This window comes from Bactrocera dorsalis, chromosome 1 (genome assembly GCF_023373825.1).
Source record: "Bactrocera dorsalis isolate Fly_Bdor chromosome 1, ASM2337382v1, whole genome shotgun sequence".
NCBI lineage: Eukaryota > Metazoa > Arthropoda > Insecta > Diptera > Tephritidae > Bactrocera > Bactrocera dorsalis.
This window is the reverse complement of record NC_064303.1, coordinates 101100875-101121365: the sequence shown is the minus strand read 5'-3', so window position 1 is coordinate 101121365 and position 20491 is coordinate 101100875. Positions and strand designations below refer to the sequence as shown.

The following is a 20491-nucleotide window of genomic DNA, read 5'->3' as shown; positions in this document are numbered from 1 at the left end:
TTTAGTTGCACTCTACGTAAACCACTTAGACAGTGTCCAATTAGATCGACCACAATTGCGGCGAATTTGACTTTATTAAGAGCCAGGCGTTCAGAGAATCTCTTATGGTTCAATTATGGTTAGAAGGATCTTGCAGTCGCACAAGTTCTGGTTCGTGACCAGCGTTTGCTGAGCTCATTTGTGGTTCAAAGTACATATGCCAGAACTCCGAAACCGGTTTGATCCAGTCAGATAAAATTGTAGAAATGTTGCTCCTCCTAGCAAGTTCATCGGCTTTGCAGTTTCCGACAACTCAACTGTTACCGGGCACCTTTACAGTCTAATATGAAAGAAGTTTGAAGCTTTTACTAGCTAGGCGAAACGCTCCTTGACTCCTTGAGCGCACTTCTTTGAACATGCTCCAGCTGCTTAGTTACTGTGAAGACTATTGACTTAACTACGAATTGATCAGAATAGAAAACGGAAAAAAAGTAGAACTGAAATTGAACGAGATAGCAGGGAACGGAGGCAAACACGTGCTAACCTCTTACGTGACAGTGTGGACGATAGTGCTGCGTTTATCCAAGCAAACAACATCAGCCACACGGCAGTTCCCATTGCACGAAGAACTTCTACGATATATTTGAACAATAATAAAACGATTTTCGTCAAAAGAAATCATCTGCCATTGGTATCAGCGTGTGCTATTACTATCCACAAGTCTCAAGATGGTACGTTTAATCAAATCGTCTATGGATACGAAAAGACACATTCACAACAACTCCTTTACGTAGCCTTGTCCCGTGCTCAGTCAATGGACAAGCTACAATCAGAATTTAGAAGATTATCAACAAATCCATTTATAACTTTGACTGACATTCTCTGAGAGTTCATCAGCAGACCAGGCTTATCAATAACAACCCTCAATTGCCAAAGCTTAGGAGCTCATAGCGGAGATTTGAATGATCCGGTGATTCTACGGTCTAATATATTGATACTTTCAGAGACGTGGAAGGTACACGATCAAGAAATTGATGTTCCCAATTTTAATTGTGTCGTACAGTTCAAAAGACATAATGTGAGAGCAGGGGGTGTCGCAATACTTTGCAATACTGCTCATGGAACGAACATCATGACACCCAATATGGACCTGAACTTGAAACAACTAGAATCGCTTTCAATTGGGTTGTCATCTGTTGGAGAAATATGTGCAGCTGAATGTCGCATAGAAAGCGGACAGCGGATTATGCTTATAGCACTCTATATTTTACCAAATCAGCAGATGGCGAAAATAATAGAGTTTATTCACCTTCACTTGCTGCCGTATACTCCAGTGGGGGCTGCAGAAGTTGGAGTAGAGCTGGACAAAATACCTATGATTCTAGGTGGAGATTTTAATGTTAATTTTGCTTCAGAGGATTCCAAGCCATTAATTCAGTTCTTGCAACAGAAATTGTCATTGGAAATGAACAATTCACCAATTGAATCGACTACACGCCATGGTACCACGATCGATGCAGTTTTCTCACGTTACATCGAAAATTTGGAGTCAAGAGTCTTCATTACCTATTTTAGTTACCACAAACCTATCATTTCGTTCATGAAGAGTCTACCAGAGAATGAAGGTGAAGCTGATTGAGATTTAATTCATCATATTCATACTAATATTATTGTATCTTGAAAAAAGTATAACTATTATGATGAATAAATTAGTATTTACTATCAAGAAGTGTTTGACACGTGATTAAAATGATTCCTCTACCTCTAAACATAGAAAATTAAATCCTTCCCAATCCAATCATTCAGTTTCACTTCTATCGCGTGTCTTCATGACACGCCTATTTTTTTTTTTAGGAAACAAAGAGAAACTTTAAACTTAATATCAAATAGTTATTATGTCGCGATAATCTTCGTCATTGATGGTTACGTTCTCAGCGACAACATCTTTGAAGAAATATGGATCGATGATTAAACCAGCCCACAAACCCCACCAAAGCAAGGTTTTTCGTAATAAAGTTGGACGATTTGTTAACGCTGTCCAGACGTAGGTCTTTTCATAATGAAACTCCAACCAAGACTAGACAAAAATAACAAGCCAGCTTGACGCGACTCACTCGTGATGTGTAAAAAAATGGCTGTTGAAAAAACTCTACTTCCTCTACTTGAATCACCTAAAATATGCATACATAAAGCAAGTTAGGTTCCTTCAATTAATTGTATTGATATATATAATAAATAAATAGCGCTCTTAATTAAGTAAATTAAATATTCATAACCATCAATAAATGCAAAATAAACTGCTCGGAAATCGTGTTTAAGCAAAACGCTTATAGCCAGTCATATAAACACACACACACTCACAATCATTTGTATAAAAGCACATATCAGTTTCCATTAGACAAACAATTTCATTAATAAAATGACAGCAATTCAAAAAATGCTGATAACATCAATAAAAGCAGCGAAAAAAGTTGAAATGTGGAAAAATTGAAAAATTGCTATGAGCGCGCAGTAGCTTGCGGAATTTATCAGAGGCTAATAGCTTGCAGCTAACCTTCTGCTGTAGTATGGTATATGCGTAGTTTTTAATTATTTATGCAACCAATATTGCTTTGTATAATGTTCGAAAAAAACGCCGCGTTTTTTCAGTAACTTTAATTTGCATGCATTGGCAATAATCAAAAGTGTTTTTCAAATGCAATTGTGTGCGGATGAATTGGCTTTGGATATGCCAGCAGTGTAGTTAGCATATATGTATATTGCTGAATTTTAACCCTGAGGGTGTTCAAAATTTCTTTCGATGTTAAGTGGACGCCGGCTTCAAGCTGCTGGAATACTGTGTTATCTACTAGGCCGAAGTTTTTGCGGTCACATAAGCTACTGTGATAGCTAATCACGCAGGACGACATAAACAATACGAATCGCTCAGCGACAGTTAAGGCAAATGACCGAGAATGAAGCTGGAAGATAGTAGATATAGTGGTTGCCGGAAAACGGCTGAATATGTACGGGGTTCCAGGCTATTATGGCGTTCTGGGAAACGAAATAGCTCATGAACTTTCCAAATTGCCAAAGGATTAGCTACCGAACCAGATTAGGGAAAAGCCAAGTCGCTAATAACTATAAACAATCAAATTTCCGGATGGACGGGAAATTGAATGAAGGTGAGATGGAATTTCTAGGGGACACAGGTCACAACTCACTGTCATCACATGTGAACCGTATGGACATAAGTAAAGATAATACATGTAGAACGTGCAGGAAACTAAGGATAAGAGAGGGGCTGGAATATCTTCTTTGCTTATATCCGGCCTAATCTTAAACTCGGTTTAGATATCTAAGTTCAATGGAGAGAATGATGTTTCAAAATTGTATGTTAAGTATCTATTAAGCTTGATGTTTTTTTTGCGGTTATCTAATTCTGGCTTGGGTGGTGAGGATCGAGCTGGTTGTCACCGAAGTAAACTAATGTAAGGCTCAGAAAACTGTTTGAAGCTGCTGTTTCGAAGGGGATGGACTGTAGACAGAAGCATGAAAGATGAGTGTTGTCTGCCGGTTATGCAAAGGGGTGGTTGGTTGATCAGCACCCCAAATAACACAAGCCTTTTGCAAGTATTACTTGGTTCTGAAATTTCAGCCGTGCTGTGGGTCCGACACTCGGTCGCAGTGCGACTCTACGCTGAACTGAATTTTCAATTCTACTAGCCTTTAGGTTTAAACCTCAGCCACCCAAAGGAAAAACCCCATAAGCAGATTGGAATGAGCTCCAAGGGTTAACTGTTCCCCCTGGTCGGAGATTTTAGTCTCTGATCAGGACTTCTGGCTCTACCAGTTGAGCATCCATAAAACTCAATGACTGGTGACATTTGTCGTTGGGACTTCAAATGCCTATTCAAGGAATAACATTCAAAGTCTATGATGTCAGTTCAAGCTGAGTATTATAGAACTACAAGTATTTCAGACAAGACTATGCTGAGACAAAAATACAGGCACAGTTCATATGAAATTTAATAAATTTAATGGTCTCTTAAGACAGCCACACCTTACCGCGGGTAAATTCTACGCCCTGCCCGCTGGGGGAACTACAATGTTCAGAGCAAAGTTACACAGGACCACTCTAGAATCGCCGGCCAACTCAAGCTTGCCACCAAGTACGAAATTCACTCATAGTGAGTAGGTGAAGGTGTTAATGGCTTCAATGCGAATGACATCAGTGTTTGTGTGTGAAGCTTGTTGAGCCTCGTAAGCAAACTGTTCGATGCCGTCGACGTAATCAAAGAAAGGTCTTTTAATGTTCTTAGTAGGCGGCCCTGCTTCAAGCAAAGGACTGCAAGGATGGTTTCTGCGAAAACATCACAACAAAAACTATTTGGTGAGCTCATTATGTTTCTTAACTGGAGGTGTGCGGTCCTACATGCCCTAAAATTCAGTTAGTATTAATACAGGGTAGGCCATTTAAAGTTGACCCATTTGTTTCTAAAAAAAAAGAACAAAAGAAAACAATGTTTTTTGTTCATTTCAAAAATAATTTATTTTGGTCCAAGAGAATTTGTTTAGCTAATATTTAAAAATTAGATCGCGTAAATGGGCACCTTTAGCTTTGACAGCTAAATGCACTCTTTTTTTCGACATTTTCCATGACTTTGGCCAATGTTTCGGATGATATGGCGGCTGTTTCACGTCGAATGTTGGCTTTCAGTTGAGCTAAGGTCTTTGGCTTATTAGCGTATACCTTGGATTTCAAATAACCCCACAAATAAAAGTCTGGTGGCGTCAAATCTGGTGATCTCGGTGGCCAGTCAACATCACCATTTTTCGATATCAATCGCCCGGGGAAAAATGGTCGCAATAAATTGATTGTTGGTCGAGCTGTATGGCATGTAGCCCCGTCCTGTTGAAACCAGAAGTTATCCATGTCATTTTCGCGAATAATGGGTATCACAAAATCCGTTATCATGGCTCGATAACGCTCACCATTGACTGTTGTCGTGGCTCCATCATCGTCTTCGAAAAAATACGGTCCGATAATCATATTCGCGCAAACACCGCACCAAACTATTACTTTTTGGTCGTAAAGAGGCTGTTCTTCAATTAATTGAGGATTTTCGGTGGCATAAAATCGGCAATTTTGCTTGTTTACGCCTCCATTCAACGAGAAATGTGCCTCGTCTGACATGATGAGTTTTCGCCAAAAGTCAAGTTCGTTTTCAGCCATTTCGATGGCCCATTTGCCAAAATTAAGGCGTCGCGGATAATCAGCTGGGTTTAGTTTTTGTGCCATTTGAATTTTATATGGAAACATCTTCAAATCTTTATGAATTATGCGTCGGAGAGTGGTGCGAGAGATGTCTAATTCCTGAGAGCGGCGATAACTCGATGTCGATGGAGTCTCCTCAATACTGGCTCGTACAGCTTCGATATTTTCATCAGAACGTCTTGTGCGTTGTCTGGATGCATGACTGGCATTACTGAGATTACCGGTGTTCACAAATTTTGCGTATAAAGACTTAATTGTGTTCTTAACTGGAGCACTTTTCACTTTATTTTTTTTGCGAAACGCACGTTGAGTTAACACAATTGAAAAGTTATTTTGAATATAAAGCTGAACAATTTCAGCGCGTTCTTTTGGAGTGTACTGTTCCATGGTATAAATTGTCTTCGAATGACGCTTCTAACGCGGTATGACATTAGCCGATTTGTCAGCGCTGTTAAAAGTTACAGCGTTGCCAGATGGGTCAACTTTAAATGGCCTACCCTGTATTTAAACTCCATCTGGCATTGGACATGTAGGTCAGCCAGTGTAACACAATCTGATTATAAATTGTTCTTAAATTAACTTGTCGAGATTGGGTGACAACGCTGCTCTGAAAAATTTCAAAATTAAAGTTTTCTAGCATTCTTTCCTCCTAATTTTAATATTGCATTAGTTTTGCTTTGCCGTCGTGAGCAATACTTCATAACTATAAACTTCTATGTCAGCTCAATAAAGCCACCGGCTTTACCCGAGGGTTAATGCAAACAAACTCCATGTATTTACTATATAAAACATGAATGTTTATAAAAACTTGTTTTCTCTCGCCGTTTTTTCTGCGGAATATTAATAAAAGTGTTGCTGTTTTTGTTTTTGTTTTGTGCTTTGTTTTTCCTTGCCTGCGCGCCACCACCACAACCACTACATTGGATTGTTTGATTGCATGAATAAAGAATAAATGAATTGGAAAAAATCAATAGTCAGAGCGAGTAAAAACTGCTCGAATGCACAGCGCGTATTCAGTGTTGAATTATCGATGCTGAGTGTTGCACAAACACCAGCACTCACACACACACTCATACATCAAAAGCGTTGCTTCGCATATAGTTTTGTTGCTGCAAAAAGGATGTGCAGACACTTCACCAGTTGCTGTTGCTATCAGCTGCATTCTTCTATGCTTCGCGTGGCAACAACAATGCATTAACTGTTGAGAACGTTCGCTTATCTGTGTGTTTGTGCGTGTGAGGTTGCTTTGTCAGCGCTTTTATTGTGTGTGTGCGCGGGTGTGTGTTTGTATATTGATTGTAATGTTATTGGTTTTGGGTTTTGCTGGCAAAACATAGAAATGCAATTACATCCGCTTTTCATCGCGGCGAAGCGTTCTCACTTTACACGCTTGTTTGACGCGTTGCGGTCGGACATGCCCACTTTGACGGAGCAACAACAGCAACAGCCACTGTTAAAAGCGCGATTATTACAAATGTGTGTGTGTAGGTGTGTCTACATATGTGAGTGTGTGCGTGATCTGTAATATATAAATGCCGTTTAATTTCACTTTTTATCTCAACTCATTTGTTTTGCATTGTTGCTTTATTAATAGTTGTGTGCCTCTTGCATAACGCATATTTGTTTTTATTTGTTTGCATTTTCAATTGCAGCACTCACACACTTACACTAATTAATTTTGTATTGTGGTTGCAAGTTGCGCAGTTTGTTGTCTTTTCGTTAAAACAAAAACAAATAAAATAAAATTCATGAAAGTTATTAATTTTACATAGTATGGTGTGCTGCCAACAATATTGAATTGAAACTATTTTGGTCGCGGTGGTAAAATCTAGTCCGATCTGAACAATAGTTTCGGAAATCGTGGCAATGCCTTTCATAAATATCTATCTATATAAAATTTCATGAAGACACCATGACAAGCAAAGGAGTTTCCATAGAAAGGCATGAGTTTTATAGGTCTTTTGTATGGATGATATATGCTATAGTTGAGCGATTTGTACAATTTTTTCAAGATTTTTTAGTATGGTGGTATAGTGTGGTACCATAATAATATAGTATGTATATAGTGCGGTTTACCATAATAATATGGTATATAGTGTTGGTATACCATATTAGTATGGTATATAGTGCGGGTATACCATAATAATATGGTATATAGCATTGGTATACCATAATAATATGGTATATAGTATTGGTATACCATAATAATATGGTATATAGTGCGGGTATACCATATTATTAATTTTCGTCTCTCAGAATTAGCCATCACATATTCATAAAGTTGGCTTTTCAAACTTTAAATATTTTCGCGACAAAATTGTTATTCTCAGAAACTTTTTTTATTTTTATTGAAAAAATTCCAAATTTCAAATCATTATAATTAATTGTCTAATTGAGATAATCAAACTTTTTTGCAGAAATTTTTAAAGTTTGAAAAGTGAACTTCCTGAATATGTGATGGTTATTTTTGAGAAACGAAAATTAGTTGGTGAAATTTTAGTTTGAATGAAAAAAACGAAAATTCCCATGTAAAATGTATGGGAACCTAAAAAAAATAGCGACCCCTTAGAGTTAAGCTACGGCGCACATAGGTTTCTGTTAGTGCATACTGCGGCTAAAAATATAAGGAGTTGTCGCAGGACAATGATATTTGGTACATCATTGTTTTGGATCCCAATCAAGAAAAAAATGAAAACATTTTTTTTTTTAATTTTATTTTACGCCCACCTCCCATATAAGGTGAAACTTAATTTTTGACCTACAGCACTGATTTTGGTACATAGCATTTTTATGACATTATATATTGGTGTTAAATTTCAATAATATCCGCCCACTTTTACGCCCACCTCCCATACAACTAAATTCTCTTTTATCAAGTCTCTTTTAGCAACTTTTTTACATCTTCGTGACATTCTGACATTGTTTTTTTCAAGGGGGGCAATTTGGGGCAGCTGAATTTTTTTTTATCGTTTAGCTGAGACTTCAGGCTTTAATTCGGTATATGTATGTCGACAGCGGTAGACAGCGCTAAAAAGATGCACGACTTTGAATTTGAAGAACATTGAAATTTTGACGTCCAAATTATGTTGTTCCACAAAACTTTTTATGCATAATTTTTTTTCAATGGATTTTGATGCAAATTTTTTCTTTGAAACATATTATAAATGAAAAATAATAACAAAGTTGAATTTCAATAGTTGTTTTATTGTATCAATGATTTGACTTTTGAGTAAATTTTTTGCTAATTTTTGATGTTCTCTACATTCACCAACTTTGGGTATTTCTGACAAAAACTAATGCAGATAGAATCCTAATACTTTGGGAAAATAATGTATAAATAGTTGGTAATAAACTGTGAAATTTTCATTCAAATCAGACAACATGAAAATTTTGAATTTCGGCCACAGATATCCCAATGTGCGGCGCCTGGCTTGAGGCCAGGATTTTTTGTTTGCCAATCACTAACATTGATTGTTGAAAAAAAATTAAAATTTTTTTTGAAGCACCCTAATATACATATCGTCACCTGAAATGCAAATTAACGTAACAACATTTTCAGAAATATACAGTGGCATGAATGAAACACGCAATAAAATGGAACATGAGTTAAACAAAATATTAATATTGGTTAAAACTGGTTTATATATGACCGCAGAACCAGAAAATGTTGAACATATTTAATATTATGTATATAATTTGAAGTAGTGAAGCGTAATCAATAAGACACTCAATTTCGAATTTTTTGATGATACGTTATTTTGCATTTTCAGGTGACGATATATACTATTACATATTAGTACTCAATAGTAAACTGTAACTTGGTCCAATGGCTCTGCTCTCTTACTGCATGGTATGTGTATATTGTTTATAAGCACGGCAGTAATTCTAATATCTTACCTTATCGAAATCTATGCGATTTTTTGGCACTAGCACTTCTATCAGTGAGTCTAAGGGTCCAGAAACTATTCTACCATTTATATACATAATTCCACCGGATCCCAAAACGGAGCTCTGTAAGTAAAGAAATTTGAAAATTTTTTCATTGAATAATATAAAATACGAAATTGTTTATTAAAAAGTATCGAAACAATGAAACTGACTGATTTGTAATATATTTTACTAGTATTTATATTGGCACTGAACTTCAATATAATCTAAACGCTAGTTATTCAAAATGTTTGTACATTCTGCGTGACTTTTGAGTTTTAGTTTGACCGGATTTGACTGAGAGATCTTCGAAATTCATTCCGAGTGATCAGTAACCATGTTGAGACGTATGTAGGTATATAAAATATAGTTGGGAGAGTGATTCAGGCTTATCCTTATGATTAAAGAGATCATATTTGTAAAAAAATACTACATTTTGAGCTCAGTACTAAATATTAGTTACCTTACTACCAAATACCTTACTGTTATAACTTAGCTTTTGAATGAATTAAGCTCAATTCTGAAACTGGTCGGCTTAGTTACCCTATTCTTATTCCAACAAAAATTTAAATTATTGTATAATTTGTTGTTTGAATAAAAATCTATCCAGCAAAAAAAAAACATTTCGCAATAAATATTTTTCCAATGTATAAAAATCTATAAATATTATTGTGCAATATTTTTCGATTACATGAAATCAAAAAATTATTTTGCAATACCTTTCGCTGTTAAAAAAAACTAAAAAAAAAATATTGTGCAATATTTTTGGGTAATATAAAAGTCAGCCTAGCTGCTGAAAAAAACAGAACTGATCCTGCTCACTAGGAAACATATCCCGCTGGAGGTAAACATGCAAGTTCATTCAAAAACTATTAAAACGACGAAAAACCCTAAAATACCTACATAGGAATAAGAATGGACAGCAAATTGACGTACTGGGCTCAAATCCAGCATGCTGCAAAAAAGTCAGCCAATATAAACAATGGCGCTATCAAGACTCATGGCAAACACCGGAGGGCCACTTGCAAGTAAAGGGTGATTTTTTAAGAGCTTGATAACTTTTTAAAAAAAAAACGCATAAAATTTGCAAAATCTCATCGGTTCTTTATTTGAAACGTTAGATTGGTTCATGACATTTACTTTTTGAAGATAATTTCATTTAAATGTTGGACCGCGGCTGCGTCTTAGGTGTGGTCCATTCGGAAAGTCCAATTTTGGGCAACTTTTCGAGCATTTCGGCCGGAATAGCCCGAATTTCTTCGGAAATGTTGTCTTCCAAAGCTGGAATAGTTGCTGGCTTATTTCTGTAGACTTTAGACTTGACGTAGCCCCACAAAAAATAGTCTAAAGGCGTTAAATCGCATGATCTTGGTGGCCAACTTACGGGTCCATTTCTTGAGATGAAATTGTTGTCCGAAGTTTTCCCTCAAAATGGCCATAGAATCGCGAGCTGTGTGGCATGTGTAGCGCCATCTTGTTGAAACCACATGTTAACCAAGTTCAGTTCTTCCATTTTTGGCAACAAAAAGTTTGTTAGCATCGAACGATAGCGTCGCCATTCACCGTAACGTTGCGTCCAACAGCCATCTTTGAAAAATACGGTCCAATGATTCCACCAGCGTACAAACCACACCAAAACAGTGCATTTTTCGGGATGCATGGGCAGTTCTTGAACGGCTTCTGGTTGCTCTTCACCCCAAATGCGGCAATTTTTGCTTATTTACGTAGCCATTCAACCAGAAATGAGCCTCATCGCTGAACAAAATTGTCGATAAACACATTTCGAACCGAACACTGATTTTGGTAATAAAATTCAATGATTTGCAAGCGTATTCGTTAGTAAGTCTATTCATGATGAAATGTCAAAGCATACTGAGCATCTTTCTCTTTGACACCATGTCTGAAATCCCACGTGATCTGTCAAATACTAATGCATGAAAATCCTAACCTCAAAAAAATCACCCGTTAGAAGGAAAATTGCTTTATGGACACAACACAGTAACGAAATATGGGCCGATACATTAAATGCAGAACATAAACGAAAAGTGCTTACTAAAGTGCAGAGAACAGCAGCCCCTGAGAGTCGCCACGGCGTACCGCACTGTTTCCGAATCCGCAGTGCTAGTGATAAGCGGCGTCATCCCAATAGACCTTCTCGCAAAGGAGAGAAGATAACTATGGCTATGTAAGAAAGACGGAATAGAAATACACATGGCCCACGAGACAACAGGCGAGGAAGCAAACTCTTGAACTCTTGGCAAGATCGGTGGGCAAGGGAGAGCAAAGGAGATGGTACCGCCAAACTGATTAAAGAAATAGAGAAGTGGCACAGTAGAAAACACGGCGAGGTAAATTACTATATAAAACAGATGCTGTCCGGTCACGGGTATTTCCGAAAATACCTATACAAAATGGGAAAAGCAGAAAAGCCCAGCATGTATTTATGGAGACGAACCACTAGACGATGCAAACCATTATATTTTCAAGTGCCACCGGTGGAAAGAAGCCCGAAGGACTGTACAAAACAAGCTCGGAGAACTAAGTGCGGAAAATCTCTTAGAAAAAAATAATATCTAGCAGCGAAAACGTGAAAATAATTGCCTCGTACGTAGAACATGTTCTAAAAAAGAGACATGGACGCGGACTCCCAATAGAAGACGAGCCAAATAGCTTGTTGCTGGCTACAAAACCGAAGGTCTCCCTGGACGCAGAGAGAGTAGAAACCTGAATTGGGTCCATCTTGGAAACCTTGTCCTGAGGTAATGCGAAAGCGGTCCCGGGGTAGGGGAAAAAATTCCATGATAGAAGGGGGGAGTGTTTTAGTGGGTACACCACTCACGTAGGATGACGATCCCTATATGGTGCGAAGGCAGTTTAAACCCTCCTTACGATCTAAAAAAAACAAAAAAAAAAGTCTGAGTAATAACTAATGTGCAATAATTTTCGATAGTATAAAATTTTAACAAAATATTATTGAGCATTATTTTTAAAACGATAAAAATATAATTGCGCAATATTTTCTTTATTATAAAGTTAAAAAAAATATATATATTGTGCAATGTTTGTCGCATGTATTAAAATTTATAAAAAAATATGTGTGCAATATTTTTCGCTAGTACAATATTCAAGCAAAAAAATACTGTACGCTTATTTCCGTTAGTATAAAAATTTAAAGAAATAAAAATCTACAGAATATTTTTTTAGAATAACTTTTGATTGTATTACAATCTATGAGAAGAAACTTAAGTGAACAAAATTATTGTGCAATATTTTTGGTAATACAAAAATCTAAAGAAAAAACTATTGCGCAATATTTTTCGATTGTGTAAAAAATATAAAGAAATTATATTCAATATTTTACAATATAATCTATTTAGCTGGTGAAATAGCGGAGCAAAATTTTATTGCGCAATATTTTCCGCTAGTAATCAATAGCCAAAAATTATTGCGCCATATTTTTCAGTATTATTTATATATGTAATACCCGCATGTAATACAATATAATATATTTAGCTGGTGAAATAGCTGAGCAAAATTTTATTGCGCAATATTTTCCGCTAGTAATCAATAGCCAAAAATTATTGCGCAATATTTTTCAGTATTATTTATATATGTAATATCCGTATGCAATACATACATACATTTTACAATTTTCAACATTCCGACAAAAACTTCCCAACGAAATTGTTAAACTTTTGATTTTTGTAATTCTTCTATTCTATGCATTCCTATACCAGTTGTGCATGCAATTAAGTTGTTAGTACATCCGCTTGTTTTAGTCGGTAATTACAGTTAATGCATTAACGTTGAGATTTAATTAAGTTTTGTTAAATGCGCTCGTAAAATATTTAAATTTAATTATGTAAATTTGCTGGAAAGCCATTTCCCTCTGCTGAGTTTGGGCAATTACACTCCGCACTAAAATATTGCATTAATATGAATTTTTAATGTTTATTTCCGCTTCATAATATGTTGCATGCAATATATAGCTAACATTTGGCTAACACCACTGCTATGCGGTATCAGTTTAAGTGCCAATTAAACGCTAGCAGTTTGCGCTCACTGGCTTACCACTAAAATCTGGTTGCAACTACAAATAGAAAATTGTAAAATTTCGCACAAATATTGCGGCTTACAACATATTGCTTGCGGTGCAAATGTTTATTTTTTACAAAAAAAAAAAGAAAACAATTTTAATTACACGGAAAGCGTAAATGTTTTTATTTCAAATGGACAAAAAAAATATTGCATAGAAATTAACTGACAGTTTTTCACATAAATTAAATATATTTTTTTTTAACTAAATTTTTTTCTTAACGAAATTTTATTAGTTTTTAGATAAATATTATTTTAAAATTTTTTTCCCACTTGAATGTAACATTTTATATTTTCACGCTTTTTCATATGCAATTCGCACATTACGAGTATGTGCTTAAATATTTCATAAAAACATTCAAATATTTAATCGCCTAAATTGCAAAGTTCACTCTCATGGACACAGCGCTAAATATCGCCCCATGCGAATCGGACATTTATGTGTGTCAAGTGTAGTTAAATGACATTTATTGATTGAGTTGGAAATCAATTCAGAATTTAACGTCGAATCTCCGCTGAGATTACCAGCGAGCAAATGTTTAATGCAAAATCTAATTTGCACCAATTTAAATATTTAAATTAATAAATCGGCCGGATGTGTATCTGTATGTGCGTGTGTTGGTATGCGTAAATATTCATCTATACAATCACCTCGTAATTGATGTCCGTATTGGCTCGTTTGTAAGAGTTTTTCGGTATGTCATATTGTACAATGTCAGCATCCATATTGGCGCTGCCGACGCCATAACCGGTGAATGTGTTTTTTGTTGATTTTGCCAATGAAACCTGCAAAATAAATTGAATGTTTGTAAATTTAGATTGTGTGAAATTAATACAGAAATAAATTTGGTTTAGTCGCAATTGAAATCGAACATTTACGATGGTAAATAAATATTTATGTTTTAATGCATATCAAAACTACATGTCATAATCAAAAATATAGGGTGCTTTTAGTTGGAAGGCAGAAATTGTTAGCTGTGAAAGTAGCTGTCAGAATGAACAGCTACATATTTCTGGCATTTTATTGACTATAATTTGACGGATTTAAAACTCGGTGATTAAGAAATTAAAAAAGTGACTAGAAACATATAAAATTTCGTAAAAAAATATTGTACATAATTTCTTTTGTATAAAAATGTACATATGTGAACAAAATTATTGCGCAATATTTTTTGGCAATATAAATATGTATACCCAAATATAAGCAAAAAATTATTTTGCCTCTGTTTTTGCTAGTGAAAAATACAAACAAAAAATATTGTGCAATATTTTTCGGTTGTTTACAAATCTATCAAAAAAAGTTATTGTGCAAATATTTATATATAATATTTATCAACAGAATTACAATTTCAATAAAAAATTATTGTGCAATATAAATTAAGAAAACTTTACTGCACATGGTGAGTTTTACCGACAAATCATTCGAGACTTCTTGGTCCCCTACAACCAACTCAAAGCAGTAAGGAGCATGCAGGTTAGCATGTAAGTCCTGAGGTTGCGTTGTTTTTGAAAAATCTGTTTGAGTTATGGCATCTTCAGTAGGTTATTAGACAAGTCTTATAAATTTCTTATAAGGTTGATCTACGCCCAGTTATCAGAACATTAAAGACTATATAACTCTACTGTAGCTATCATTATCGTACAGACAGCCATCTTAAAATTAATGTGCCTGGTTATTTTGGGTTTCTTGATTTATTCGTTGGCTCAACAAAATTATAAAGCATAATTTTTAGATAATATAAAAATTTGAAAAATTTATTGTGCAATATTTTTTCTGTAGACTAGGTAAGTAAAAATCCATAAACAAAATTATTATGCAAACTTTTCGCTTGTATAAAAAACTCACACATGTGCACAACATTATTGCGCAATATTTTTTGGGAATAAATATTATATATGTAATCTAAATAAAAAGATACTGTGCATTATTTTCAGTTAGTAAAGGACCTAAATAAAATATATTGTGCAATATTTTTCGATGGTAAGCCAATTTAATAAAAGAATTGTCTGAAACTGTATTAAAATCTAAACCAAAAATTATTGTGCAATTTTTTTGTGATATAAATTTGACAGATTTAGTTTGGTAAATTAGTGAGATAGTTGGTTTTATTTGCTATTAATCAAAGCTCTACTGGTAAAATTTTCGTCAACTTAAAAAGTAGCAGCTTAGGTCATGAGGCTGTGTCAAGTGGAGAAGCTTTTTAGTAAAACACTATAAAAGCAAAAAATTTGGGAACTTATTAGACTAAAATTGTTTTTCTTTATTTGATTTGAAAGAAACACCCTTTATATGCCAGACATCACATATTTTATATTTTTTATGGAAAAAAAAAATTATAAATACTTCACATATAATAATATATTGAAAAATTTAGCGAATGGTGTTAAATAAATAAACGTGTATTTTTTCAATATTACAGAACACTATTATGTAAGCAGAGAATTTATATACAAAATTGTAAATTTTGAGAATGTTTTGATATGAAAAACAACATACATTTTGCACATTTTTTAGCGGCTCTTCTCGGTATATTTTTTGCGATTATATGAGCAGAAAAACTCACACATTTATATGAACAGTAACTTTTGCCATTTCTAAGGCTACATGCATAGTGGAGCGGAAGCACAAAAACCAGGAAAGTGAGAGATAAGGGAAGAAGCTGTCAACATTTCGTTGCTTTTTGCCTGTGTGAAATCAGCGGAGCACCCATAAATTAGTAATTGCAATCACAAACATACAATTGAGTATTAAATACCTTTTTTCAGGGGCTTAATAAACTCTATATTTCTTTTCTCTCCAACCATCAAACTAAAATTGCAAATTCGATAAACTTCGGCACGTAGGGTTTTATCTCGATTTAAAATCGAGTGTGAGCCGCTTCGCGAATAGATTTATGGCGCTAATATTTATAAAATAAATATAATTATATAAACAAATATTGACCCAAATGCATTTCTGATTAAATATTACCACATTAGTGAATGTATGTATATGCAGAAAAGTGTAATATGTCAATTAAATTAATTCTAAGTGCCTAAGATTTTACTATACTTGAGATTTTTTTCGAATTTTCCGTTCTCCAAATTGCTGAAAGTAAGTACGTAATATATTTTTAGGTATATTCATACAAATTTACTGAAAACATCATTTCCCATAACCAAAATGGTTGATCTTGCAGTGAACGAGGGCTAAGCAAAGTACCATTGGAGGCCACACACAGAGATTCCTCGCAGCAGCCTCGAACTAGGATAAATTTCATCAACATGCTAAGACTGGAGATCAAGCACAGAATAACTCTTGCCAACAGGTGTTAGTTTTGGGTGCTCCAGCGAAAAGCTCCATTGACTCGATACTTATGGGTGGACAACGGAAGTAAGGACAACTACGTATCCAATGGAAGGACCCGGTACACAGCGACCTATCAGCACTTGGATTATATAGGGTGATTTTTTAAGAGCTTGATAACTTTTTTTAAAAAAAAAACGCATAAAATTTGCAAAATCTCATCGGTTCTTTATTTGAAACGTTAGATTGGTTCATGACATTTACTTTTTGAAGATAATTTCATTTAAATGTTGACCGCGGCTGCGTCTTAGGTGGTCCATTCGGAAAGTCCAATTTTGGGCAACTTTTTCGAGCATTTCGGCCGGAATAGCCCGAATTTCTTCGGAAATGTTGTCTTCCAAAGCTGGAATAGTTGCTGGCTTATTTCTGTAGACTTAAGACTTGACGTAGCCCCACAAAAAATAGTCTAAAGGCGTTAAATCGCATGATCTTGGTGGCCAACTTACGGGTCCATTTCTTGAGATGAATTGTTGTCCGAAGTTTTCCCTCAAAATGGCCATAGAATCGCGAGCTGTGTGGCATGTAGCGCCATCTTGTTGAAACCACATGTCAACCAAGTTCAGTTCTTCCATTTTTGGCAACAAAAAGTTTGTTAGCATCGAACGATAGCGATCGCCATTCACCGTAACGTTGCGTCCAACAGCATCTTTGAAAAAATACGGTCCAATGATTCCACCAGCGTACAAACCACACCAAACAGTGCATTTTTCGGGATGCATGGGCAGTTCTTGAACGGCTTCTGGTTGCTCTCCACCCCAAATGCGGCAATTTTGCTTATTTACGTAGCCATTCAACCAGAAATGAGCCTCATCGCTGAACAAAATTTGTCGGACGTAAAGCGCGAAACACATTTCGAACCGAACACTGCTTTTGGTAATAAAATTCAATGATTTGCAAGCGTTGCTCGTTAGTAAGTCTATTCATGATGAAATGTCAAAGCATACTGAGCATCTTTCTCTTTGACACCATGTCTGAAATCCCACGTGATCTGTCAAATACTAATGCATGAAAATCCTAACCTCAAAAAAATCACCCGTTAGTTCAGGGTATAAACTTTCAATGGATTCGCTAGTTATGCCATGTCATTCGAATGGAAGATGGTGCTCCAGCGAAAAGCTCCATTGACTCGATACTCATGGGTGGACAACGGAAGTAAGGACACCTACGTATCCAATGGAAGGACCCGGTATACAGCGACCTATCAGCACTTGGATTATACCACTGGCAGGACGTCGGAAAGGATAGAGGTAACTTGCGAAGTTTTGTGTTCTCGATCCAACTCGGCCCGGCCAACCTTCGCAACGACCTGCACGAAGGAGAATCACGTTAGCATTGAATTTTGTCAGCTTAAATCTAAAGTGGTATGTTGTCGAAAACGGTTCTAAGGAATTAACATATTATCTTTATCATTAAAGATGCTATACATAAGTCACCTATGGTCGAAACCATCTTGAAAGTATCAATGAGACCTTATGATGTCTCAGCTGTTTAGCTTCTTCAAAGCCACAATATTTCGCTCAAATTTAATGTGGTAAATCCTAGCAAAGACCGAACAAATTTATTCTTTAAGAAGTGCAAAAACCTGAGAAGCATCACCCTTTATTAAGGGCATCGAGCATAAAGAATGGCAACCGGTAGGAGCTACCTTGGCAACTCGTTGTTCACAACAGAACTACTGGGTATCAGATCAGCGCAGCAAGTGTGAATCAACTAGAAGCAGCTGTGCAGTTGAAAGGAAGTTTTCTTAGCCCAAGATAAATCGGTGGAAGCCTATGAAATTTTACGTACTCGGAAAGTCCATCTTTTAATGGTTGTAGAAGCTCTGGGCACTGTCCACACGGGACTCATCCGATTGAATGTCTTACCGGAAAATCTTACCGTATGTCAGCATTTGGAAGAAGATAAAATGGGATTACTACACTTTTTCCTCGAATATGCCGCTTTTGCCGGATCAAGACAAGAACTCCTCGGATCTTACACTTGAAGATATCCACCTAAGCAGATAAGCGTATTTGTGTTAAATTCAGGACGCTTTGCCAATAGATGATATCTAAACACAGGAGTTTTTTGTCGGGCTTCACTATGGAGTGAACATGACAGCCTAAGGGCTATTCTTCCGCTAAGTTGAGGGAACGATCATCTAACCTAACCTCACCTAGTGTGTTTCAGTACTAAAATGAGCAACATCAAGCCGTACTTTGTACATTAGTCCTCTTGACTCTAAAGAAAATAAGTACTAAAATCTTTTTCAAATGAAATAAATTACAAAATTTAAATTTTCCTCGTCTTTGTGACATGCGCTAGCCATAAAAACCCTTACTTTAATATTTGTAAGTCACCTTTAAATTTCGGGATTAGTTTTGTTACCAAATCTCAATGAAATTCCAACATTTCCAAACTATGTAATCCGCGCATGCAAAAATGTATTGAGCCATACAAAATATTTCCGAAAAATATTCAATATATTTTTTCTATAAATTAAGCATAGATTTCACGCCATGTACGTGCAAAGTGCTGCCACGGCAACTAGCGAGGAGGGAAGAAACTATTTGTGCGCCCAAAAAGCGCGCCGGAGCGAATTGTTTCGGCAGAAGTCAATAAAAGCGGCAAAGTCACGTTCGAATGGCGTGCATGAAAACTAAAATATAATTTGCATGACGGGCTTAGAATGTAACACAACGCAGAGGGGGGAGGCATGACAGTACACACAAACACACAGACACAGAAACACCACATATATTGTTACGGTAAATTCGCTGTGTTTCTGATTTTGTTTTAGTTGCTGCTTGTCTGCGCTAGGCGAGTAACTAAATTAAGCGCTGGTTGATGTGCGACGCCGAGCAGAAGTCAGAAATGAGTTGTAGCTATGTGTGTGTGTGTGTCCCATGCAAATAGCTGACAAATTGATCGAGCGCATATGTGTGTGCGAGAAGATATTTTGCATGACAGCGAGCGCTGCTGTTGTACGAAAGATAGCAAAGCTTCAGAGGTGAGTGGGGTGTGTGTAAGTGTGTTTGGTCTTGATTGTATGTGTAAGTGTAGGTGTGTGCTGGCGTGTCACGAATAATTTACAGCATTGAGACAAATGTCTGCTATTTCTCAAAATTGTTATGGCGGAAGCAGCAAGCGAAGAAACAAAAACTACTTAAACACTTCTGGTACATAGCTCAACACAAACATGGTTGTATACGTGTGTATGTGTGTGTACCTGAGCACGCTTTGCAAGAAAAAGCATGCGAGACATGAGAGGCAGGCAGACAAGCTTGGCAATAAGATAACAAAATCCAAGCGATACAAGCGCTGGAAGTGCGATGGAGCAGCTCATGAGCAACATACTCAAGGCAGATAGAAATATATAAGCACATACGTATATATAATAAATAGTTCTGCAATCAGTGTTGCGTTGTTGTTGTTGTTGTGTATGTGTGGATGATGCACGTCGAACTATGTGACAGGAATATCGTTGGTTGAAGTCACAGCGCACACATACACACCTACAAATGCATGTCTGCCGATGTGCTAAAGGAAACAAATTTACTCATGAGCTCGTTCACACACAGACACACACACTACCACACATACAAGTGCCTCACTTGTCACTGCGAAATTGCATTTGCTTTGTTTCGCTTTCGTCTAAAGCAGCAGCAGCGCTTGTGTCTGCATATCAAGCTTGCCAACGTGCCGCTGCCACATACAGCGCAGACACTACACTGCGTATGAGTGACATTTTACACACATGCAATGGCATACCAGCACCAGCACAGCGGTGAATACGTCAAAATTTTTGTGTGTGCGCGCTCTTTTCTGACACTTTGACAAATTGAAATTAATGGTAATCATGCAATGAATAAAATAAATTTGCTCTACAAACACACAAACACATACAA

General features: G+C 36.2%; 1 protein-coding gene across 1 annotated transcript in view; it reads right to left on the bottom strand.

Annotated features, from left to right (window-relative positions):
• LOC105231249 (uncharacterized) overlaps positions 1–20491 on the bottom strand; it is a 215760-nt gene that overhangs the window by 165213 nt on the left and 30056 nt on the right. Inside the window, exons 2-3 of the mRNA XM_049460970.1 lie at positions 13910–14044; positions 9134–9247 (exon numbers count right to left, since the gene is read on the bottom strand). Of these exons, the coding sequence (XP_049316927.1) occupies positions 9134–9247; positions 13910–14044 (249 nt within the window). The remainder of the gene's footprint in view (positions 1–9133; positions 9248–13909; positions 14045–20491) is intronic.